This window comes from Oenanthe melanoleuca, chromosome 2 (assembly GCF_029582105.1).
Source record: "Oenanthe melanoleuca isolate GR-GAL-2019-014 chromosome 2, OMel1.0, whole genome shotgun sequence".
NCBI classification, from domain to species: domain Eukaryota; kingdom Metazoa; phylum Chordata; class Aves; order Passeriformes; family Muscicapidae; genus Oenanthe; species Oenanthe melanoleuca.
The window spans coordinates 54,709,340-54,736,431 of NC_079335.1; the positions used below are offsets into that span (position 1 = coordinate 54,709,340).

General features: G+C 37.9%; 1 protein-coding gene across 1 annotated transcript; it reads right to left on the reverse strand.

Moving 5' to 3' along the window:
- Positions 1-15,003: 15,003 nt before the first annotated feature.
- Positions 15,004-26,421, reverse strand: LOC130248785 (protein-glutamine gamma-glutamyltransferase 5-like). Its single transcript, XM_056482803.1, has 12 exons — positions 26,415-26,421; positions 23,906-24,085; positions 23,342-23,584; positions 22,313-22,431; positions 21,683-21,811; positions 21,273-21,450; positions 20,210-20,342; positions 19,400-19,503; positions 19,062-19,304; positions 17,329-17,655; positions 16,325-16,482; positions 15,004-15,997 (listed from the first exon to the last, which is right to left on the reverse strand). The coding sequence occupies exons 1-12, from the start codon at positions 26,419-26,421 to the stop codon at positions 15,860-15,862; spliced, it is 1,959 nt and encodes a 652-aa protein (XP_056338778.1). The 3' UTR covers positions 15,004-15,859.
- Between the last annotated feature and the right edge of the window lie 671 nt (positions 26,422-27,092).

Here is a 27,092-nt window from a genome sequence, read left to right on the forward strand (position 1 = left end):
CTGCATTTACAAGTAGACATACTTTTAAGAGCCAAGGGCACAAAAGATAGTCTGTATATACTGTACTCAGTGAAGCTTTTTCTGAAGTAGGAAGGCTAGCCTACCTCTTAGAAGGCAGCTCCTATCTCCTGATACTCCAGTACAGGTCTACCTGGAAAAGGAAGAATGTAAAGCATCAGTCACTTTATTCCTTGGGTTTTGTTTTTTTTTTTTTAATTCAGAATTGCATAAACATGTTTCAGTAGAATAGTTCATTTTGAGTATTTTTTATCTTAGTGTTATGTGTATTCTTCATTTTTCTTAATTAAATAGCATTTTTCCTGTACTGGATGACTGCAGTTTTTATTAACAGAAGAAGGACATTGGAAAGATTTGAAGATGGACACACAGACATCTGGACCAAGCTTTTAATGACAGGAACATTCACAAACAAGTCCTTCTTAAAAACAGTGGGAATTAAAATTTGCTTGCACTGTCGGGTTTTTTTTTTTCTTTCTTTCTCTATTTGTTTAAGGAAAATGGTTGCAAATGTTATCCAAGTGACTCAGACTCACTTATTCAAATAAACATTTGCAAATACTTCCTGCTCTCACTTGTTCTATGCATTTTATTAGTGAAAGCATTCAGATTATTCTGACTACTTGCCTGAGCACAGAAAATCAAAGCATTCTGAGTTTCATTTTTTTGATGGTTTTGTACATTCTATGCAGTAAAATGAATATATAAGTTTATATAGTCATATTTGCAATGTGCCCTCTTCTTTGTAACTCCTTGAGGGGGAGTACAGCTTTGTATTTCTTATTTTTGTAAAGAAATCTCCTGTACTGCTTGGGTAAAACCAATTAGACTCAGAGGAATGTTCAAATCCATGTTATGGTGGTAAACACACCCTGTAGACTCTTCAAAGCACAGAGCAGGCACTGCCAATAAAATGATCTTCATGAAGAGGGACTATAACTAATTCCATAGGTATCCTGCTGGCAAAAAATAAAGCTCTAAGTTTGAATGAAAAGTTCTGTTGAAGTCACAGAAATCAAAGGATACAATTATTTGCCCTGCTGAGTTTAATTTTGTGGCATCTCCTCATGTATATATGTGTATTTACCAAAATCCATTCAGAGATAAGTAATAGTGGGAACATTTTAGTAGCAACTATGTTCATCTAACTGCTTTCCCCTCTTTTTCCTGGTTTTGCTCATTACTACTGTGTAAATTATACAACTTACAGAGAATTTCTATAAATTATAAAGACCCTGACTATCATGTTTAACTGGAGTAGCTTTACTCTGCAGTTTCATAACCAGTTTAGTATGACATAAGCCAGCTCAGTCATCAAAGAGTCATTCCACCACCCCCTCATTCCTGGGTGATTATTTCTCCACCCATAACTGCAGGCACATGAAGTCATATGGCCTTGCAATGAACTACCTCAGGGAAGTCATCCGAGATAATTAACCCAGGCAAAAAAAAAGCCAACAGAAAATAAAAAACAAACAAACAAACAAACAAAAAAATCCCACCACCAACAACAAAAAACCATGAAAGAAAAAAACAAAAAAAAAACACCCTATATTTAAACCTCCTTCTTCCACCTGGGTGTTTTTTAAAAGAACCTTCTTCAGCTACCAGGTGGTGTTGGGGTTGTTTTTTATTTTTACAGCACAAGGGACAATATTTGGGTCAAGAAAACACTGCCAAGTATTTCTGGTAGTAGTGCCACCTCATGCAGACCTAAACTAACATGAAATTATGTCCTCATCAGTCAACTCTGTGCACTCCAAAGAGCTATTAGCTAAAATGAATACAATGCTACGTAAAGCAAAATGAAAATAACTGGCTTAAAGAAAACCAGTGAACTATGAAGTAAAAAAGCATATCACATAGACTGCATGTCATGAAGAAACATTAAAATGCAATGCCAGCATATATATCTGTGGCTTAAAAAAAAGAAGCAAGAAATCTGTGAATTTTTCATATACAAAAAAAAAAATTAATTGTATTATTTCACAACTCAGCTTCTCTTTCCTGCATAAGTAAGAAAATAGACAGGTATCTTGCATCATCAGAATTCACCCTAGCATTTGTTATTTTTTCATGAAATAAAGGTGAATTTCACAGTGGGTTAAAGTTCATAAAGTGAGATACTGACAAATGCAGGCACCTACATGTAGAGTTCTGAGGACTTTTACTTGGAGGCACTGTAATTCTGTACGTGCCCAGTTTGTTTCTTCAAACTGGCCAAACTTTGCATCTTGCTCATCCCACTTGTACTCTCTGAGCAGTGTGAGCAGCTGATTTGTACCAAAGCCAGGTCAAGATCTGCAAGTAAACCTTCTTTAACACACTTGGCACTGACAGAATTGGTATTCCTACAAAGTGCAGCTACTGTTTTCTTTTATGGGGGAAGAGATGACGTTAGCTCTTGTATTCTACAGACTGTTGAATAGCTCGTCCTCACAGTGGAGGGAAATACCCTTAACTAGCAGAATGATACACCACTTCATGCAAGGCTATTTTGTGCATCATATCTAACGTATCCTTCACTTCTCAGTTTGAATCTGTGCTGCTGAACTGAGAGAAATGTGCAGGTTATGAAATTTCTGAGCTATGGAGAAGCCATGAGAATGTCTGAGTAGCCGAATGTTCAAGGTATTAGCCTAGAAAGAGAGAATCCTGTTTTCCTGTCTGCACTCCAAAGTTATTTTCTGTTGCTGCTTTTCTTAGACACTTTATTGGTTATTGGGTAAAATATAGATGTGATGCTTAGAATCAAATGCTCCCTTCACCTTAACATCTATACTGTAAAATCATACTATATCTCAGCTTGAGTCACCTACAGCCCTCCATAATTTGTTCTTCTGATCCATATTCCCTGCTAGATGGTTCCAGAGTCCTTTGGCATGGTGTGTTGGATGGGATAAATTTGAAACAGGCAATTTCCTTTGTTCACTGTGTTGGAATTTATGATATTTGTTAGTGTGTTTGGTTACATTTGGGGGATCAGATCACTAAAAATTCAGCACTGAGGCAATCTGTCAGGAAAGGGTCTGCCTTTTTTCTTGCTGGTTTCTGTAAATCATTCATACGATACATTGGGGGCCTAAAATACAGGACCATAGTAATTAATAATAATTTTTACTAAATAATTAATAACCATAATAATCACTATTAATACAGCCATAACAATAGAAGTAGCAAATAATTCACAATTTAAAAGGCAAATTATTATAGAATTAAGCTATGAGGGAAGAGGAAACAAGGTTTATTTAAGAACTTCTGCCTTTCAAGCAGATAACTTCTTGAACAGAAAATGTTTCTTGATCACATCAAGTACAAAATCAACTTCTTATTTTACTTCAAGTTCATTCTTTCAAAAGTTCTATTATATAATTTTTTTGCTTGAGACACATTTTCTCTCTCAATATTTATTATGAGTAAAGCTGTGATATTTATTCTTCACAGGCACACGTTAAGGTTGAAAATTTATTGGAGGCAGGATTGTTAACATCTCAATGCCACAGCTCTATGTTATCCCAATTTTCCAGGGATTTTGTCAGTAATTAGTACTCTTCTGTGTCAATAAATCATTTATATTTTCATTCTCAAACATAATTTCAGCCCAGAGAGAAACTATAATAAATACTTATTATGCACATGATATATTACTAATGAAGAAGATGATAAATTGCTAATGGAAAAAAAAAAAAAAGTTATTGTGAAAGCCTTGCTGAAATATAGGTAATAAATTACTATTAGAATACTTAGAATACAATTTTCAGGTGATCAAACATTCTTATTAGTTTTCATATGCCCTTCATACACTCAGTGCTCATCCAGTAAATTTCTACAGGTTTCTTCCTGCTCCACTGAGTACAGCAGCACTTTGGACATTGATATCTGCAGGAGCCATGTCAAGCTGGGAATTAGTCGAGGAAAAAAGACATCTAACGTGATTTTGTGCATCAGCAGGTTGTCTCCCACTGTCCCACACGATGTCAGGTCTGGAATAAAAGAAACTTGTCCAAGGAATATTTAGCAAAATCAGTCCTAGAAGAAAATGGGAGGAATGAAAACTCTGCCTGGAGGTCAGCATGCTTGTCAGGATGCTGCTCAATGGAGGAAGCCAAGAGCCAAGTGTGACAGCGTTGCCAGCAGTGGGATCTGCTCCCATGCTCCTGAGCAGGAAGGGCAGAGCAGGGCTGAGCCCTGAGCAGGGTCACAGCCGCAGGATGGGCTGGCAGGGACAGGGAATGAGCTGGAGCTAGGCTGGGGGGGTGGCCAGGGTCAGGAACCAAGAGCAGGAGGCTCAGGGATACCTGCACCCAGCTCAGGCAAGACCAAGGACAAGAGCTGCAGCTTCAGAGCAGGTCAGGGGGAGCACAGGGAGCACCTCACCTCTCTCAGCACACAGCTCTGCTGCATGGCTGCATGGCTGCATCCCAGCCCACAACCTGCCCTACAATGGATCCAGCCCAGTGCATGGGGAGAGATTTGCACACAGGAACGCTTTGAAATATTATGCTGTTCCCTCCTGGGGTTTTAGTCACATGGCCATGATAACATTTCCAGAGTGAAAGACCAGATACCAAAGCAATTACAACAGGCCAGACAAGTAGAATCATAACTCACATATATAAAATACAAATTCAAATGTCTTCTAATCTCAAAAAGGAGAAATATTCTCAGAGAACATGTCAAAGAAAGAGTTTGACATTCAGTTCAATAATCTTGGATATAAATAACACAAAATGGAGGAAAAACTCACATTTTAATGCAAAATCCTTAATCCAGCAAATTTAAAATCAAGGATTTTAACATTGATAGATGTTAGGCAAGGTAAAACTTGAATTACAAGCTCTGCGTTCCCAGAAAGCTCAAGCAGATTTCTTTAATAGTAAATCAAGTGTATTCAATGCAAATCTTTACTCTTTTGAGAGTATGTATATTCTACCAGACATTGTAAAGTAGATGTCAAAATTTCTTAATTAAAAAGAGGATATTTTAGCATCATTATATGCTGATTTTAGATGCTAGGAATGTCTACAAGAGGATGCCAATTATTTCCTTCCAAATAACTTACTTCAATGCTTTGATGAGGTTTAATTTTAAGGCCCTTCACATTCAAGCTCTAAATACTTTAATATTTTAGTGTTATCCCTCAAAATGTTTTTTTAGCCATAAACGCACATTTTGGCCCTGTCCCCCATGTCACCTGAACTATTGAATCAATACACAGGATGTTTTTTATTCAGGAAAAAAATATAAATTCTTACATCAGTAAGTAGGTTACATTACCTCTTTTTCTGTTTAGTATTACTTTAGATTTTTTGTAATAAAAATGTAACTTGTGTAATATTTTATACTGTTTCTAAAGAAAATCAAGTAATTATTTTCTTCCAATCCAATATCACAAACCACCTAGTAGTTTTCCTTTTTTTAATATCTGAGGCATATGGTTAAGAATTAAAATGCTCATATTTCACTCTCTCTATTATCTTTTGGATATAGCCCTCACAGCTTATTAACAAGAGATTCATTAAGCCATATGGTGAGTAGTAGTTTCACATCAGGTACGATTCAATCAAATAATTAAACAGTTGCTCTGTTTTAAATGCACTTTTCAATCCCAATGAGACAGGTGAAGATAATGCTTACTTAAACATTATTCTACTTAAGTGCACTTAAAATAGATTCATATCCTGATTTGTAGTTGCAACTCAAATACAAATAAATGTGTGCCCAATGCCATTATCTTTTAATCAAACACAACATTGTGCCAAATAATGAAGCAGGGCTCAGATCTCTCATTAAGAAAGAGCTCCTTTTCTTTTTCAAAATAATAATAGGGGCTTATCAGCTGCAATTTACACTTTAATAGTTTCTGACAAAACCCTTGTGCTCACATAAAAGCTTAGCAAAAAGTATCTTAAAATTTGCAATCCAAATTGAGTTCGCCTCTTCAAGTTTTTTTATTGATGCAAAAAATTCTAGCTGTGTTAAGTACAGGTTGTCAAATTTTGTCTCACTCCTACCTGAGTCTTAAGATGATAAACAATTTCCACTATATCCAACATGTATTGCTGAAAATTCCCATGTTCTTCACACTGAAGTGCTTTAAAATTAAATTATCATAAAAAAGCACACCCTCCTTTCCATTATCTGATTTTACATTACAACTAAAAGATTTGGTGTTTTTGTTCTTATTTTCAGATGTTTGCTGATTCACACAAAGAAAACCCCAGATAATTTCACAATTTAAAATACTCTTTACAATTTTAAGAGGAGTTTAACTGGTTGGGAAATTCTTCACTGTAGAGATGTCAAGAATTACTTACATTACAACTGAAAGTATAATATTTTCACTTTTTAAGATTTATATACAAGAAATTTTAGATCCAGTATATCAATATATGTGTGCCTTTACTTGTGAAAGGAAGATCAGTGCCTTGGCCCCATTGTAGCTTTTTTTAAACACAAGACCAAATTGAGTAGAACTAAACTTTTTTAATGAAAACACAGGAAATAAACAATGAGCTTTAAAAGCTGCAGAAAAGTGTCATCCACACATTCAGAACTTGTTTTACCTTACTCTTATTTGCACTATTAGCATTCATTTACTAGTACTCTTATTATTAGAAGTTGTTCTACTGAAATTTGGAAATAAAAATAAAGGAAAAATAAATTAAAGCTACTTAACCGTTCTACATAGCCAAAATAACACAAATGTAAACTATTTAATACTTCCACTAGACATTGAAGAGATATTCCCAAATAATTTCAAATCTGCTTCTTCTCCAGATTTGGCTTCTGTCTGTTTGGAATACCTGTGGGCACTAATCCTTTAGTCATGGCAGCAGCAGGCCTCATGGAGCTGGGGCATCTGCACATGACTGAGATTCTACTGCACAGACTGAAAGACTGCACATTACTGCTGTGAGGAAATTTCACAGGCAATTAACATTTTCTACTTAATTTTACCTATGCACATGCAAATATATACATTTTGATAGGTATCTTTGTAACTATAAAAATGATTTCATCTTCAAAGGCAGTACCTGGCACAAGTTTTTTGAAAATATTTTTCGTCTGCCAGCTTTCTAGAGGTCTATCAGCCAAGAGACAGAACATAAAGATGACATTTACAAGCAACTCAAGTTTGCATCTTTACAAATTAAATCTTCTTGTAGATAGCCACTTGCTAAAAAGCAGCACATAGGCCAAGCTTTAAAAGAAAGCAACTGAGATGAATGCATTTAGGACAGAAGAAGTTGAACCAGAAACTTCTACTGAGTAAACAATGCCTTTTATACATAATCTCTGTAAAGGCTAATGTTTAGGATCCTTCTTCCTCATTAATGCAATAATTTCCCTCTAAAATAAATGAGGGATATGATGATATCTGGATGGCAAGTGTATTAGCAGCCCAGACAAGGAAATGTTAGCAGATAGTTTGCCTTCAGCTTTCTAGAGACACTCAAGAAAAAAACATTTAGCAAAAGAGTAGGTGGAAAAAATTTATGTTGTGGGGTTTATGAATGCCACTCAAAGCAATAGTTATATCCATCCCTCTGGGAATCAACAGAACAAAGCTAAACCTTCCTTTTAGTGTACAACCAGCATCAACTGCCTGGGAAATTTATATCAAGACACAGTTTCTTATCTGATTCTTTGCTTACTGGAACTGAATTATGTCCTTTGTCTCCAGAAATGCCCTTCCCAGACAGACAGAGAAAATTACTGTCTCCTCTGTAATGGGGAACAGAAAGACAGCACCCTCCTGTTACAGATGGAAAAAAAAAATTATATCATGGGAGAAACATAAGGAAAACAAATCCTTTAGGATATTGATAATACACTTAACTGTGTCCTAGATTTTGGGTCTAGCTTGGAACTGTACTCATATTTGGTGTTAAAGATAAACATTAAAGTGTAAATTAAATACAAATGATGAGGGCTATTTATATACTTTGCAGGTATGTGTGTATTCTATTCATTCTGAGTACACTAAGGATTAGACCATTTAAAGGAATTTGGCCTGGAAATACCCAGCTTCTGGACCTTGACTTGGCTTAAGAGTAATGAGAAATACACAGGATTCAATGCAGATCTCACTGGCTCAAAAGCTGATACATATTGGGACATAAATCTTGGCACCTCAAAACTTCAAGAAGAAGCAGTAAGGCTCCTGCAGGGTTTGGATATCAGCAGAATTAAGCAGTATCCATCAGAAAAACTTCAGAATTGTAGTTTTGGGCATTTAGTGTCTAAATTTTTATTTGTATGAAATAACTCTTCTATGTCTTATTTCTGTCTGATCCATGGTCTTGAAATAAACTTCATATCTAGTTTTATAAGAACACATGAAGTTTCACTGCAAAGATTTTATAAACCAGGGCTCAATGAATCCTGTTTATCATTCCTTCTGCATTGATACTGTCCTTGGCAAATGGCCTCAGTCAGTGATGCAGGGAAGTGCACTTTAGTATTCAGCTAATGTACAGTTGGGACCCCTAATGACTCATGCTATTATAAAATTGACTGAGATCACCTCAAGGAAAGAAGCGATCATTACAAAAAGCTCAGTATTCTCTGAGTCTTGCAATGCTTGTGCTCTGAAGACAGAATTCCCTATTAGGTACTCTGAAATGTCTAATAAAAGCTGTTGTAGCAATTTTGATGATATTTGCAATTGAGGAGTCTCTAGCTATTCTAATTGTTCCACCTGTTTGGAAAAGAGATGAAGGGTAAAAAAAGGTCAGAATGAAATTAAGAGATAAGCAAAAATTAGAGATGAAGATGCTACATTTAGCTCAGTCAGAATTACAGAGTATTTCTAGGTCAGGGTTAATAGCAAGTCTCTCAGCTCTCCACCAAGAAACTGCTGCAGATGATGGATTAGGTTTACTGGTATATTTTAATAGATTGGAAGAGCAAGGATTCCTGGTAATATTAATCCCAAAGACCAGCATTTTCTTATTTCTAATTAATCTAAAGCCAACTTGACATATTCTCATAGTTTTAATGAAATTTGATGTTTGATATTCAGAAAGAGGAGTCAGAGAAACAAGAAACACAGAACAGATTTTCTAAAAGGAAATGGTGTATAGTGGTGACATTTATTTACATCATGAAGATTTTCCCTACCTTACACATAACTCCTGGTTTTCTAGATATTTAATTTTATTTATTTCTATAAACAAGCAACAGAAGAGTAATGAAGGCTCAGCTGTTCACACATGCTGTATTTGATCCTTGGATTTGGTATAGTTTCTGCTTTCAGCCCTGCATTGGCATCCTGAACTAAACTTTTATTCTGATGCTACTCAGAATCAGAAAGTTACTCAATAGAAATAAGCATGAAAGCACATTACGTCCCACACCTTGCAGTTCAAAGACAAAGAAGAATGAAGAACATATAAAGGCATGGAAGAAACTCCTCCATCTAAGGCATTGAAGGAAAGAAAGAGCAGGGATACCTCTAAAGTATTTGAATAGGATTTCCTTCTAGAAACAAAGACCTTTCCTTATAAAAATACTTCTGCAAATGCAGCATGAAGAAATCAACTTTTGAAAAGTCAAATATAATGGAAGCATACAATAGATGACATAAAATTGCTGCATAACAAATAAATAAAATCTTGTTATCTTTTGCATTTTGAATATTTTCACATTTTTCTGGTCAGAATATTTAATTGCTTTATTTTTATACAATTCATAGTATATATTCCAAAATATTTTGTTTTATTTTAACACTAAATAAAATTACTGCAGTGTTTCCCTAATTTAATCTTCTTGGCTGATACAATATATAAAATTTAATTTACCTCTATAACTAACGCTTGGTAGGAAATTTGTTCATTGAGTTATAACTTCCAACATTTTTCTTGCAGGTAATGGAATATATAAAAATAAATCACATTTCACTCAAACATTTTATGGTATGCTGTCAGCAAATGTCCAAAGACACACAAACCTAAAGCATTAAAAGGGAAACCATTAACTTGCAGATAAATCATAGGAACTTCTCATTTAAAAATTATTTGTAAGGTTCTAATGAACTGTTAGGGATAAGAACTGAAAATTAGCACATATTAGAGTCTGCCTCATCTCTAAAATAAATACAACCTTATTTCAGTTGGACACAAAAACCAATTCCACTATTCCTAGTCCCATTTACACTTCTAAATCACAGAAAGGGTAACTGTAACAATGCATGAGCAAACACCTTCTTTCACCTTCATCACCTAAGGAAAAATGTGAATATATTTCCCTCACTTAAATAAAATCATGCCTGAACTGAGATTAAAATTAGAAACTTATTCCTGAACACATAAATATGACAGTACTGTATTTAATTTCTGATGACTATAACTGTCATGCTTGAGTTGGCTTTTCATTCTCTAAAATAGACTTCTTTGTATATCACACCACATTACTGAATACTGTTAATCTGCAATATATTTAATAGATTAGGCAAAAAAAAAATCAATTTCTTGCAGGTTTTACTGCAATAAAGTATATTTGAGACAGTCATTTTGGTCTGACTTTGTTGGTTATGGAAAAAAACCCCACAAACAAACCAAGTCACCACAAAACAAACCAGAAATTTTGTTGAAATTTAAACCATGTCTCCTGACAAAGGAACTACTGTATAAAACATAAGTTAGAGCCTTCCATTCATAAACACCTAAGAAGGAGATAATTTAAACTCTGTTGTTTTGTGGACTTTTTGTTGTTACTGCTTTGGGGGCTCTTTTTCTTTAGTTGTCCCCATATTTCCCACCGTCTCTGCCCCCCAATGAGTGAGAGACTCTGTAATGGATTTTGATAGGAGACTACAAGCTACCTTTTGTTAGTGTCATGCTGTCTGAGACAATAGCAATCTCAATATAATTTCTTCAGTATCAGAGTAACATTGAACTTCAAGGATTTCCATCTTCCCCTATGGCTCTAGTTAGAAGGCACTTACTGCATTTTTCAAAGGCAATGCACACTCTGCATATATGGCAGGAAGTGTGAGAGTGCAGATTGCACATATTCTCAACAACAAATTCCAAATCTTTGGAATTTCTGAAATATGCAGTCAGGCTCTTTCTCAGAAATTAAGAACATCAGAAAAGACATGCCACAACTGGGAAAATGAATCATAAATGTTATTTGAGAATTATGTAGCTACCATGTACTATTAAAAAAAAAAAAAAATCCAAAAAAAACCAACACATTTTTTTCTGACGTAATACTGTTGGTATCTTTTCTATCTCTTCCTCTGCAACCCAAAGGTTTGTTTGTTTTGGCATTTCTGTGGACTCAGAGTTTTATAAAGCAAAGGAAAAACTCATGCAACAAGTGGAAAAGTTTATTGAGAGCAAAGAGAATGCCTTCATTTTTCCTTTAATATCAAACTGAGTATTTCAGGTAAAGTAAGAAATCTATAAGTTTCCACTAACTTCAGATCTTACTCTGAAGCCTTGTTTTCAGGCCTTGAGGAAAAGAACAGGAAATTTAACAGAAATTGAGTAGAGGGAAGATTTCACAAACCAGTTCACTTGCAGAGATTTAGTCCTCTTTTAAGAAGTCCACTTTTTAAAAAGTATTTAAGTAGTATTACAAAAAAAAACCAAAAAAAACCAAAACAACCCAAACAAACAAAAAAAAAAAAAAAAAAAAAAGAAACAAAACCAATAGAATGACAGATGGTTTTTAAATATCTATTTTTATTGTCAATCAGGCAAAGAAATTCTCAGCACATATCTAACACAGACTACTGAAACTGCGTAAAAAAAAAACCAAGTCACTGAGTTATGATTATTTTGTTACAATATCCAGGCAAATCTTTCTTCTACTGCACTCAGAATTACTATGCAGTTGATAGTGTTGGCATGTTCATAGCTACCATCTGACTTTCTCAAAATCCTCAGAAAGTTATCTCATCATATAAGGGAGTGAACTACAGTGATACTACTGAAAAACTATTGCTATATGGCTGAAGATTCTGCAGCACCAGCAAACTTACCTTACTATGAAACCCCACTAACACTTACTACTAAAATTAATGGACTACTAGAGGAAAATAATGGAGGGATGGGAGGTGTTGTCAGCAAATCTAAAATTCTTATATGCAAATCAAAAATTCAGGGATAGTTTCATGATGACAATGAAAAATTTCAATTCCTAAAACACCTGGAAAAGGTTATCACTGGAGCAGTACCATCATCTGAAGACAACATAGTACACACATTCCATTCACCTTCTTAACCTTTTAGCTGGGAGGGCTGGGTGTTGGAAAGAAAGGATAACATCATCCTTCCTTTTCTAAGTTCAGGTCTAGTGATAGACTTCTCCTAGCTATACTCACTCAAAAAGGCACAGCTATGGAATTAGAGTTTTTCCTAGTAACCTAAATGCATACAAGGCATGTGAGAAAATTTTTGAAATATGCTATATGAAAAACAGTCAGTTGTGATAGCCAATATATTGTATTAATTATTCATTGAGTTTTGCAGACTTTCTAACCTGACCGTTGGATTCCTGATACTATGTCTGTAATACATCAAGAGTAGTAAAACTAAAATTATTATTAAAAAAAAAAAAAAAAAATGCAGTTAAACTCATCAGCTGATTTGTAACGATTTAGTTGCTCTGCAGCCTCCACAGTTTTCAGTGTTACACCTCTAGGGAAACTGAGTGCATGCAGAATTGACCTGAGCCACACCAACTCTGGGGTTCAGGGGCCCAATGTCTGTTAGGTGAGACTCAAGGCACGTCTGCTGTCACCTCTGCAGCATCCCAAGGACAGCACATTTCATGCAGGGAGAGAGATTTGCTACGAGTGCTGTAGCCCAGGGAGAGCTGAGAAATGTGCATTGCAAAAAATCAAGAGAAGTGGGAGTGAAAGCACATCATTTATAAAACAGCTTGACTGAGCAATTAAGTCTGATTCACCTGCGCCGTGCCACTATTGTCACAACGGCTCCGCAGGGAGCACATCCATTTGTCATTTCCACCACACCGTATCTCAAGACATACAAGTATTACATCGAATGCATCCCTCAGCAGTTGGCTCGCAGTCTGCTTTCTGGCACATCTCAAATCCATAGATAAATGCTCAGGAGCAGCACGCTGCTCTTCGTCACCTTATTTCTAAACTCTTGTAAAGCACCTGCACGCAGGCTTTGTTTCATTGGCTTCAGGTTTTCCCAGGCCACTCTCCGCTACAGATATTTGCGTCTGAAATAGCTGAGGGTGCTCCTCGTGGGACTCCAGGCCCGGCGGGAGCCCGCCAGAGCCAGGGCGCTGCCGGAGGGGCAGGACCCGGAGCGGGCCAGGGCGTAGGCGGAGGGCGCGGGCGAGGCGGAGCGGGGCAGCGTGCTGTAGCCGGAGCGGGACAGGCTGTAGGAGGAGCGGTTCAGGGAGCTGTACGGAGGGCGTGTCAGCGTGCCGTAGGTGGCGCGGGTGGAGTAGCCCGAGCGCCCCTCGGGGCTCCACAGGGAGCGGGAGGTGGGAGCCCACGTGGAGCCCAAGCGAGTGGTGGTGTCGTAGGAAGGGCTCCACTGGGAACCGCACAGTGAGCGGGACCCGGAGGTGCCCACGAGCTGGGAGACGGAGCGGGGGGTGGGCGTGGAGAGGGAGCGGGCTGTGGTCCCGGCCAGGGGCCGCGGGGACGGGGAGCACGGCAGGCAGGCTGCCCCGGGCGACTCCAGCGGCTGGGCGGCGGGCGAGCTGGCCGGGCGGGCCCCCGCGGCCACCAGCGAGGCGGAGGTGGGCGAGCACAGCGAGTGGGCGGCGGGGGGCCCCACCGGGCGGGGGGCCGGCGAGCACAGCGAGTGGGACGCCGGCGGCCCCACGGGCCGGGCCGGGGAGCACAGCGGGTGGGGCGCGGAGGCAGCGCCCACCTGCAGCACCGTGGGCGTGCCGCTGCGGTCCGCGGCGCGGGGCGCCGGGGAGGCGGCTGGCGAGCACAGGCCGTGCGCCGCCGCGGCGCTGAGGGGCTGGGCGGGCAGCGCGGCCGCTGGGCCGCACGCGGGCTGCGCCGTGGGAGAGGGCGTGGAGCCGCAGACGACGTGTGAGATGGAGGCACCGGGCACCGAGAGGGGAGTTGGGGGCTGCGTGGGGCTACCGAGGGTGTGGACGACTGGAGAGCACATGGAGTAGGATGGCGGAGCAGACATGGGGACTGCCTGCGCTGCCCCGCCGGGACTGGGGCCAGCCATGAAGTGGGTCAGCAACGCACTCACCGCATTATTTGTGGGGACAGAGACCGAATAGGACATCGGCCCCCCTCCGCCTCCGGAGGGCTGTGTGGGAGCAGGGCCTGTCTCAAACACCACATGAGGCATAGGGGTGCAAACTGGGTTGGATGCTGGGGCTGGCACGGAGCCGTACATGGATGGAGGCATTGGAGCACACGTAGCAGGAGGTACGGTCTCGCATATGACGCGGAAGCCAGGATCGCATCCCATCTCAAAGCCAGGATTGATGCTTGGATTGAAGCCTTGGCTGCAGATGGAGTTGCATAAAGGATGGCCTGCAGGGAGGTACACGAAATCATACACAGGCTGTCCCCCTGCACTGCAGTTTGGGTTGCACACTGGGATACATATATATTCACACATGGAGTTGAACGCGGGGTCTGCCACAGGGACAGGCCCAGAGCCGTTCACGGGGACGGAGCCGTTCTCACACGCCGGGAGCGCCCCGTTCTGGCTGACGGGCAGGACGCCGTTCTGGCCTGCGGAGCAGCACACTTCGGCTTTGGCACAGCCCTTGCAGTAGGCAAACTTGTGGCACCCAAGGTTGGCCAGGAGCCGGTGGCTGCCAAGCCTGTAAGGTGTGAACTCCACGATGGTCCGTGCCTGTTGGTTGGATGCCAGCGTTCCCAAACTGGAGCAAGACAAAGAAAAGAATTAGGACCTAATCCGTGGCTCTCAGAGACCTAAGCGCTACAAGATGAGCGCACAAAATTAAATTTGATTTGTTATGACATATTTTAGAAACAAACTGTTATGACAACTTTGTTACACTTGTCTTATTCAAAAAAAAAAAAAAACAAAAAACAACCCAACACATTCTCTGTTGTGAAAAGCATGGTAAAAACTTTTGTCCCAAGAGAAGATTTGGAAGACTTCCATAGTCAATTCTGTAGTTGGAATTGGAAAATCACTTGTGGTACTAACTTGAATTCTTAAAAAATGTAGCACCCTTCTGCCTCAAAGGCGTATTTATTGCTTACCATTTCCAGCAGTTCGACAGGGCAGCTTTGTGGAATCCAGTTCATTACTATTCAGTAAGAACAATTCTTAACTTCTTGCCCTCAAATCTAGTCATACTTTTGTCAGTTCTCCTTGTCATGAAGAGAAGCAATGCATATTAATGAACAGCTACTTTTCCTAGAATGTTACAGCATCCTGGAAGTTTCCAGTTCCCTGTGTTTAACATGTTACAGGCTTAGAATGCATATTGCTGTTTCTCACTGTTGTTCTCTAATTGTTCCTATATGTGGTTAGTGCCAGTTCATGAATATTTAGAGGAATTTTATTATAAAGTCAATAGGATTGTAAGGGATGGGGGACCCAGCTATTACTTCTTGTAAAGACAAGTGTGCAGACTGATATTTGATGCACCCATTTAAATTAAATCTTGAGAAAAATGAAGCAGCAGCGTTCCTAGCCAGCTTTAAATGATAATCAGTTTCAAGAGGAGTGAGGCTTTTAATGGAGTCTCAAAGTAATAAGAGGCAAAACATCCTGTTAATGTGCTTAACGTCAAAAATATCAGAACTACTGTCTCTCTCAAAACCTGTTCTGAATTTGTACACATTAGTTAACCCTCAAAATTATCCCCATTTCAAGAATTGATGAACTTACTCAATGGTCATCGGCTCTTTGAATAAACCACAGCCTTCTAATGTCATTACACAATTCTTCATGTCTTCCTGGAGAGGATTACAGAAGGAGATCTCTGCAGTACATGGTACTTTCAGTCTGGGTTGGCTCAGTAGCTAGTTAGAAAAGAAACAAACACCTTTTATGTTTTTGAATCCTTATAAAATTGACAATGAAGAAAATAAATGGAAGGGAAAAAAATTTTTAAAGTATTATTAATACACCTTTCTGACTTGCTTCTATGATCTCTATACATTACTAAGTCAACTGTGTTACTTTAAAAATCACGCCAATCTTGCTAATTTTTTTTTTAAAAAAAGCAATAAGATAAAAGAAAAATATAAAGTATTTGAAGTTTATTGGCATTGTACTTAGGAAGTGGCAAATAAGAGTCCCCAGGTCTGTTCCTTAGATTCCCAAATTCCATAATTAAGGTTCCTTACCTTTACAATAACAGGTGGTCGGTTGACCACAATATCCCTGCTCACCATCAGAACTTCTCCACACTCTGGGTCTGAGACAGCAACTACTTTCATAATGTTGTGATCGCAGAGATAAGATCCATATTGATTATATGATATACACACCGGAATTTTTTTCACTGTAAAACAAATTATTTTCATTTTTTTCTGAATTTTTATTAATATTCCCACTTTCCTTCCTAAAATTTAACTCACAATGGCTTAATTAAATATTAAGTCATCATGGCATCTTTCAAAGTAGACAGAATTTTTCCTGACTTAGGGTAATACATTGCTATCTTTAGCAATCAGTTTCATAGTTTTCAATTAATCTATCAGTGAATTTGCAAAATTAATTGATGATTATGATGATGATGAGGATGATAATTGTTAAGCAAAATTTGGAATCTTTCAGTGCAATTTTTAAAGCAATAATTCAGATATAGGCAAATTAAAACCTCATAAAATAGAATTTTAATATCTGTATGAAATTTTATCTTATAATGATGTGGTTTAATTAAAGGGGTCTTGTTTTTTCCAGAAAAAGATATTGACCACGGAAACAGGTGTTTATGTTCTGCTACACATTTGCACCTCCCAGCAGATGGTATGTCTGAGTGCTCTAAGCAAGTATTTTACACTGGTTGATATACTCTGGGCAAAGAAAACATTGTTTTTCTGACAGACAATTTCAGCTTTATCTTTGTATTGAGTGTAGACTCCAGAATTGAAATTTTATTGAAACAATTTTTTAAATTATCATAAGAATCTCTAAACCTTGAGAAATTAAGGAAAGACTGCAATTTGCATGTCACCATACATACAGTATTGACGTGTCGTTTTTTTGGGTGATCACTCTAAAGGGAGTCCAGCTGTCAGTATTTAACACTGCACACATTTCACTGCCCACCACTTTTAGGATGTCTCCACAAATCCTAAAAACCAACCGTCTCCCAGAAACAACTGGGTATTAGACAATTTCTTACCTTCCCTTGGACCCAATGTGACATTCACACTGTCTTTCCAAAACTGATCCATTGGGCAACCACTGTAGGTTATAATTTGCGCACACAAATTAAACTTCAGGGTTTTGTTCTCATTACGCAGATTTTCAAGCAGCCAGTTCAGTTGGACGTCTTCTCCATACATTGGGCAGTTAGCCATCTTTAACCTCATGTTAATTCCGGAGTCGCTCAGAAATGGGTTTTTCAGAGACGATAACTCTCTGTCAATATGACAGTTGGAAGCATTGCAATACCCTGGGTGAATTCTTCTGTAAGCCCGGTAATAGGCTTCTTTGCTTTTCACAGAACCTGTTGAAGAAGATATATGATAATGAATCTGCTGGAGGTGCAAGAACCCTATTATTATTCTACCCAAATAATAAAGATAATTAAAGCTATTGCTTTTCCTTCCTGGAACCCAAAGTAGCAGGTTGTTGTAGAACAAATGCACCAGATAATGAAATATGAGATACTGAATGCACAGAAGAAAATAAACACCTCGTGGAAAAAAAAATTAAAAACCTTATTTTACTTTCTAGTAGTTAAATATAAAAATGGTCATGTAAGTCTCAAAATGTATAGTTAGCACAAAACTCAAAATGTAACTCTTTAAAAGGATAAGGGTGAATATGAGATGCTACCATTCTCTCAAGAGATAAAATATGCCATTAAAAAAAAGAAACCATCAATTGTTTTCGAACCAACCTACCAAAAATAAACCAAAAAAACCCACACAGCTTGCAAATGTACAATCAGCTGTGATGTACTTTTCATTTCTTTATGCAGTTTTGCTGGTTGAACTCGTCCCGTCTTCTGAAATATGAAAATCAGTAATCCATGGCCAAAGTAAGAACAGCAGAAGATGCTAATAATACATTATTTCAGTAAGTAGGCATATGTTCTGGCAGATCAAGAAGCAGCAAGTAAGGTGTTAATCCTAGGTTTAGAAGAATTTTGTGCTTTTTAGATTATCTTGACTGCTAATATTTAAACTACTTTAAAGGTGAGACCAAAACATAAACATACAACCAAAAGTGTTACAAATACATAAACATACAATAGAAAAGTGTTATTTAAAGGGCTGGAATCCATGTCCTGTGAGGAGCAGCTAAGAACTTTAGCTTTTTCTAGTTTGGAGAAAAGCAGGCTGAGCAGTGACTTAATTGTTCTTCCTAGCTTCCTGAGAAGAGGAAGTGAAAGGGGAGGTACTGAGCTCTTTTTCGTGGTGTCCAGTGGCAGGAAACATAGGAATGGTTCAAAGCTGTGCCAAGGAAGGTTTAGACTAGACATTAGGAATATTTTCTTTATTGTGAGGCTGGTCAAACACTAGAACAGACTTCCTAGAGAGGTGATTGATGGGCCATGGTTGTCAGTCCCTTAAAAAGAGGTATTTAATAGTATGTTTCAGCTTTCACTCAGTCCTGACATGGGAGGCAGTTGGATGAGAGGTAGGTCGTTGTAGGTCTTTCCAGGTGAAATGTCCTGTCCTGTCCTGTCCTGTCCTATCTGCATGTTCTTTGTATGAATCATCTAAATATATTTAGAAGTTTTAAAATCAAGATCTTTGAAGAGAAAAGCATGTGCCTCTTTCTCAAAAATGAAAAGACAATTTCAGATTGTTTTGCACATTTAAACACAGGAGATAGTACTTTGATACTTTTATATGATTAGCCTGTAAAATTTCCTCTAACCTATTAAATATGTTTTCATCATACCTAGTTCATACTTGTAAGCTCCAGTGATGTCTTCAAATTGCTCACTGCCAACACTCTTGGTGATTAGACGTTGTCCACATGGCCATGTGTCACAGAAAAATTTTGTTCTTTTGGCATTGTTTTGGGAAAGCCAGCCAACATAGTTTGAATTTATGCGAGAAAACATATGATGACCATCATAATCCAAGTCCAGTTCTCCTTCCCTGATGCTTCGAACCCACGTAGGGCCACTGCAAGCTGAACCTAAACCAGAGAACAAAAATGTTACCGTAACTTGAGTAGTAGGGAAACTCAGCAACGTAATCTGAGGAAAATAATTCCAACTGTAGTAAAGTTACCTCTGCCTGTTTCCAGAGGTGTTGGATCCAGACATTGCCAGTCACCACAGCACTGATTTATGTCTCTGCGAGCCATCCAAGATTCATTCCAGCAGTGGTATCGCCTGTGGAATGAAGGAATATACAGTTTAAGATGTTTCTTGGATTACCAAGTTTAACACCTATGAGAGAGGAAAACTATGTCAATGATAATTTTTTTTAATCAACTGAAGATTTTGTGTGTCTTAACATTTTTAATGATGTTTGTGGCAGGAGTGGTTTTGTTTGTTTTATATCACTCAGACAGGAAATTTGTTCCAGAACCTCACAGACCTGATTGTAGAACATGTTGCTTTTAGTTGATAACATGCCAACAGTTCTTAAGTTTAACAGGAATTGGAAGGTTTATAAGAATGAAACAATCCATTACAAGGAACATCAGGAGGACAACATAGGTATCAAGCAAGTGGTTGTGACTGAAGATAAAAGTCCAAATTAGTGATAAATTTTCCCTAGTATTTCATGATCTGCTTTGTACTTTTACAGCTACTGAATTTGATGGACTTACTTTTTTCAGCTGAGAAGAATAAGCAAGCAGCATGGATTCTCACAAGAGGTTTTGCTTTTTGCTTTTTTGAAAATCTACATTGAGTAGACTGCCTCTTTAGTAATTTCATGGTTTTGAAATGCATTATTATGAAACTGAAGAGCATTAGCCCGCTAAAGAAAGATATACACCAAAGAGAGTATCTGATTTGCTAAATTTATACCAGTTTTCCAATCATGTAACTTTTTAAAAGGGCAAAAGAGCTTTATATTTTTCTTATTTACCATAGCTTGTCTTTGCCACACAGGTTTTTACCAGTAGAGTCAAAAACCTCATTGATACCAAGAGGATTCTCAATTGAGCAAGGAAAACAGAAGCTTGTGACAACACGGCTTGGAATTCCCAAACACCTCATCACTGTAAGAAAAAAGTATGAGTGAATTACTATAAATCACAATTAATCAGGCAAATCCTTCACTTATTTTATAAATAATTATATTCTAATTTGGAATTATAGAAACACAGTGGATAGGAAGCAATATTTGGGATGCAGAATCTTCAAAATTATTTTTAGTTCTTGAAAAGCCAGTTTGAAAAAAAGCAGAGCAGAAATTAATGGTTTTTTTACTCTTCCATCTTAAAATAAAAACAAAAAAGCAACCACAAAAACAGATGTTTTAAATTCAGAAATCATTAACCTGATTCTGCATTAATATTATTTTTTTTAAATAAATAGTGTGCATTTAGATTCATAACAGGACTTCAATTTAACTTTCTTCATTCACTGTAGAAGCATGTTCAGTAGATAAATAATATAAAGATCATCACTAAACTGTAGAGTTTAGGGCACTAATATCTAATCTTCTGCATTAAAAGAAGAATACAGCCTATGCTTTAGTGTTTTGGAGGAGACATTACTAGAGATCTTCCTATTTATAACTTAGTGTTTTTTCTCATTCTTCAGATACCACCCAAAGCATAAATTTTTGCTCCACAATGGGGTTATACCAGATGATCTTTAAAGGTCCCTCCCAACCCCAACTATTCTATGATTCAATAATGCTGCACTAGCTCTGTGTTTTAATAAAAGTTTCAGTATTGATAACTGCATAATATAAAGGTCACAGAGAAGATGCAACTACTTTTTTTGCTCTTCAGCCTGTACAGGAAGGCAAAAGGTTGATAATAAACACTATATCAAAAGCATTAAAAAATATTCAATTTCTTATCAGTAAAATGCTTATAAGTGAAATTCTTCAAGTAGTTTTTAGGGTCAGGGGTTTTTGACCCTTGTTTTCTCCCTTCTTTTCTCTATAAACTAGGAAAGGGCAAACTGAAATATCATACCTGTGCACATTACTGAAGCAAGAGATCCACAGTACCCATATCTGACCGGCCTGCATCTGCCACTGTACCACTGCTGTAGAATAGGGACACTTCCATTCCAGGAAAATGGCTTTGTTCCTTTCAGATAATCATTGTTTTCTGGAATCTTCATGATACTGTTTGTGGTATGGCTGCTTATCTAGAAAGAGAAAAGAAAAACAACCTTTTCAAACAGCCAACTGTGTCTTCACGTTCTAAGCATGTCTCCAAATCATTAGAGATTAGCGTTATAAGTTTAATTTTCCTGTGAATCTGAGCACAGGAAGGATTTTCACTTGCCTGCTGTGTTAGATTACCATGCAGTTTGTCCTTCTACAATATAATGAAGTGAGTTGATCTGTTGAGAGGTCTCACAGCCCCACAGATCTTACCATGTGATTCACCACCATGCTGACATGCACAGGGTCATTGCGCCAACAGTGGTCACGGTCAGAGCCATGATGGTAACTCGCACCCATATCTAAGATCTTCAAGCAGATATCCAGAATCCCATCTTCAAACTGAGAAAAAAGAGGATAATGTAGGCATCATGGTATGCTGGTGTTGCTAGAGTATGTTTCTTAGCAATAATCCAGTCTTTTTCACTTATATGAGCTGCTCTCTCCTGACTTTTTTTTTTTTTCTTTTTCTTGTTAAATCACATACAGTTCTTAGTGGACTGCATGGTACTGCCTATCTGCCTAAAGGAAAACCAAAGGCAAAACCATGTCATTTTTACTTATATTTGACCAATGGAATAGCTTTCCTTCAGAAGCACAATATTTATTCACCTGTTCCCAAAACATTTTACAATTTCCCTCATTTTGCTAGATAAAACTTTGTTCCGGTTATTTGGGCTACAGTGAAATTCTCAGGTATTTTGGTTCATGTATGCATAGTCTGGACTGATCCTAAAAACTTTTGCACTACAAATAGTATACATTTCTGAAAAAAATACAGACAACACCTCATTTATCAGTAGATGGATGACATCTATTTCTGAACAAGTGTTAAAAACATACCTGTCCAAAATGCCATGGTCGAGAGGTTATGTGCTTGTGAACTCCTTCATACAGTATTCCATGTTCATTCAGAACATATTCTTCTCTATGGGCCTGATTGTCCAAATATACAGGGTCATCTAGAAAAGATGAAGTGCATTCATTCAGACAAAATGTATCTTTCTAGTACTTCTGTGTTTCTGCATCATTGTATCCTTCCTACCAGCTTTTGATTGATACTTTTAAGTGTGTTGAAGGTTGTGGGCTCTTTAAACACTCACAGACAATTCATTCCTACTTACAGCTAGATAATATCTTTATTAAGTCTCTCCCTGCTGTAGTACACATGAATGGAAAAGCTTGCAATTTATCTTCACACTAAGCTGTTCTACAAGTCAAACACTCAGCACATAGAGTTGTGTGTCTGATTTAGATCATATCAGCACAGACAATGTGAATATTTGCCGTGTAATGATTTTGGCGAAGTCCTACAGACTCCAGAATTGCTTGCTACCAGAGCCAGATCTACAGAATTTAATTTGTATTTGCACTATATGATTTTATGATGATAACACAGTATTCACAGAATTACAAAATGGTTGAGGTTGAAAGGGGGCTCTGGAGGTGATCTGGTCCAATGTCCAGCCAGTTTCCCAGGCCACATCCAGATGGCCTTTGAATATCTCCAAGGATGGAGACTTCACAACCTCTCTGGGCAGCCTGTGCTAGTGCTCAGTCACTCTCACAGCAAAAACGTGTTTCCTGATGAATGGAGGAAACCTCCCAGTGCTTTCTATCCTGTCAAGGCACTGTAAAAGTTGAGAGAAAAAATTATACCTCACCCCTACTACCACTAAGAAAACAAATCAAAACAATGGCTTGAGATAGTCTTGAACTTGGAGGGAAAAAAATTAAAATAACAAAATTAAATCTCTCCTTGATTCTCATTGTTTCTGCTACTGCATTCTTTACGTACCAGCTAAATAAAAATGTCTTCAACAGTTTTACTCATCACTAGTTATTTTTCATAAAACAGTCTGGAGTTCTTACCTGCACACCAAGGGTTAAAAAGAACATAAAAATCTCCAAGACACCGCTGATAGGTGTGACCACAAGATGTGATCTGCATATTGAGAATATAACGGCCAATGCAGACATTGGAGGGAGGAAACACGCTGATACTGATGCATTTTGGCTGATGGACTTTGTAGGAAGCACTCCAGCAGGTTTGATCCAGACATCTGCCCATTGGGAAGGTGCATTTTGTCTCATTTGATTCACAGGGTCTGAGGCCTTTTCAGGAAAATAAAAACCACTTTCATCAGACTACTAAACAAAGCACATGTAAAAGGCTAGTAATTTGCTTAGGCATCATTTGCAAGGCGAAGCTCCCAAGGGTGGATTTCTTTTTCACTTGTCACTTCTCTAAGCAGAGTGAGAAGACTTTGCATATTAGAAGAGCTGCCTGATTTAGGGGAAGCTAGTCTCTTTACATGGAACATTAGTAGGTTATGGGAATATGAAGACTATGAAAGAAGTCTTCTGAAGACTATGGGAAATATTATTAACCAGCAAAGGACTAGGAAAGACTACAGAGTGTTCAGGAGTGAGTACCTGTTTCCACAGTGAAAGCAGCCTGGTCCACGGAGTCATCCCATTCCCGATTTTGGAAACGAGCGTAAAAGCTAAAGGCTTGCCCTCTCCTTATTATCTGTCTGTCAGTTCCGAAGAAATGGGTGTTGTGTATTTGACAGTTGGAAGGACAGTTCAAGTCGACTTCTCCCAGCTCAATAACTGCAGGACAGAGAAAGGAGCACAAAGAAAAAGCTCCATATAATTAAGTTCCCAGCTTTGACTGTGGTTGAGATTAGGTGAAAGAGGAGACAATAATGAAAGACAGATAACTCTTTCAAAATTCATTCAAGACTTTGTTCAAAATTCAGTAAGATTGAAATTGAGACATACATCCATAAAAGTTCCTTTACAAGTTTACCACTTTCTTAGCTTGCAGATGGAAACTTGTCTAATTCTTTGATTTTAAAGCTGCTCTACAAGTTTCATTTCTTTAATACAGTGCCTGATTGTACTTTGAATACCTGATGCTGAAGGACAGTATTAGGATCTCTACTAGAAAAGTTAACTTTGCATATTTTATCCACACATTACAACGTGCTGTCTACAAATAGTTACAATTTTGCACATGCTATCATTTGAGATGTTTGGGTTTGTTTTATAAAATAAATAAAAATTTAAATAGAATAAATAAAAGAATTGATAACCTGTATGCATTTGAAAGCTTAAGTGGCACTCTAAATGATTTATGAAAAAAAGAGATATGTATAAATATCTACCCAAGGCTTTAAATAATTTTAAATATGCATCCAAATGTCTCAGTCTGCACTCCCAAAGTCATAAGAAAGTTTGCAGATATCTTTGAAAAATTTAATGAAAAGGGAAATATTCACAAATTGTGACATTTTAAAATGCTGACAATCTATTCCAGGTGCTGTGATTAGCTTGACAAAAATCTTGGCTGATTCCCCCTTAGGCATTCTGCCTGCATATCAGTCATTTCATAGGTGTAATTATGACACTGGTGCCAGAAGGATGGGTGGCAACATTCATCTTTACTTATTTGCATACAACTTTTTATTTTCCAAAGTTCTTTACTCTAATTGAAGACCATGGGAGGTACAGATTCTCAGCAGTTTTGGAAATTTGGTTTACTGACGTACAAAGTCTTTTGTGTTATAATTTTAAAGCGTTAAGTTTGGCCCTGTTAAAGAAAAATCTAACAGTGCAACTTTTCTAACTATGTGGGTACCTCATTGAATACAGAATTAATATTTAAGGGAAAATAATGTTTCCCATCCAGAACCAAGGGTGTATCCACGCAAGGGGAGGCTCATAGCTAAGCCCTTGGGACCAGGACATTTTTAACACAAATCAGTGGAATATTCCAGGATCACATCATGAATTAAATAATTTAAATTACTTGGGTGCGGTAGGAAGGGGGGTGGAATAGGTAGGGAAGAGGCAAAAAAAAAAAAAAAAAAAAAAAAAAAAAAAAAGCCTTTTTAAAATTTTTTTCCTTGAATAAAAACAATCTTATTTTTCATCCAGCTATTTAAATTTGGTCATGCATTGGTTATTCAGATCTTCAACGGAGATCACCAACAAGTGCAGAGCTGGATGCTGCCCACGATAAAAATATGCACACAATCAACAATAACCAAAAAATACAGGAGTGCATTACATCATCATTGCTCATGAATACAACATACCTACAGACAAGAAGGAGCAACAAAATTAAACTGAAAATCTCGTATCTTAATGACAGCTGTTAACCATAACACAAAGTATTCTGGTCAAACTGAAAGTGCTTATAGCACACATGGCAAATTCCTGAGGTCAAGAACACTGAAAGAACCTGATCCTTGCCTGGTCTCTGGAGGTGTTTATAAACCAAGAGAACTACTCTTCATCCACTCAGTAATCCAGCTGAACTGGAACATCAGGGAGCTGAGATGTTATATTTCCCAGGGAAGTTCTCTAAAGTCAGCCCACAGTTTGCTTATCAGATTAAGTATCGCAACTGGATCACAAAGGAGCTAATGACTGCGTTCTTAAGCAAAGACAGCTTGGAAAAAATATGAAAGACAATTCAATTTCACATTTCTTACTGGTTTTCTGACTCTGGTAGAAACCTGACCATCAATACCAGTCAAAGGTTTTTCTCTATCAATTCATATTTTTCTTTCCTTCAAGATGGAATACTTCAGGTATTCATTGAAAAATAATTGCTTCTAGCCTGAGAATACTGAAACCTAGCACTGTAAACTTGTGCTGGAAATAAAACTTATTTGTTTCCATGCTATTTCCTAATTGTAGAATTGCCTGTTTTTTCACTAAATCTTTTCCATAGGTCTCTTTTTTCTTCATAGTAGTTTTTTTCAAAAGTTGTTTTTTCCTCTTTCTCACTAGTTCCACAAAGAACATCCAAACGTACAAGCATTCCCTACGGAAAAAATATGTGCAATGTTTTAGGTCTGTGCACATGATCATTCTATTATTTCTGTTTTCAATCCTGTTTTAAGGGATATTAAAGTTTCAAGACACTTACCTTCCATTTTCTTTCGACATGTACTGGATCTGAGGCACAGTACTGGAGGAGATACCAGCTCCTCAGCAGGACGCACAGCGAGGTCTGGCTGATCTCCTCTGCGAACCAACCTAATTTCCTCTCAGTAACACTTATATTCAGAACTAAGAGGCTGTCACACGTGTTGCATCAACAAAATACCAGTTTTAAAGGAGGCCCCACCCATGTGTCTACTGATGCTCATAAATGATTCATTTTAACTTCCAGCATTATTAGGGAGAGTCCTGCGGCTGAAGGGAGGGAAGAGATCTTGGTAACCTCACCTATAGCACAGTGCTGTCAGAGTCCCACAGCTTGCCCTGTCTCAAAAATACTTTAAAGCCAGGATGAATCTTAACACGTTTCAGGTAAGCCATTATTTGTAGACATCCAAAGTTGCCATAAATACCAGCACCTATTGTTCCCTTCTGGCGAGACATCTTCAGACAGCTGTGGAAAACAATAAGGAACACTGGACTAAAGCTCAGTTTACACTCTCAGAATATAAGCAGTGGACATTTTTAGCATAATATAAGCAGAAACCTTATAGGTTTCAGAAAAAAAATCAGAAAGTCTGCAGAGCACACTCTCCAAGGGAAGGTCAGAACAGAATGATCAGTTACAAACATTTTCAGTGAAATTGCAAAATATGCAGAGAGC

Bases quoted from the DNA above. Each gene is read 5' to 3' on its own strand.
- LOC130248785 (XM_056482803.1), bottom strand. The intron at 21,451-21,682 runs GTAAGATCTGTG...TTCTCTTTCTAG, and splicing joins GCATGGTGGTGAATCACATG to ATAAGCAGCCATACCACAAA. The intron at 19,305-19,399 runs GTAACTTTACTA...TCTCTGGTTTAG, and splicing joins ACCTCTGGAAACAGGCAGAG to GTTCAGCTTGCAGTGGCCCT.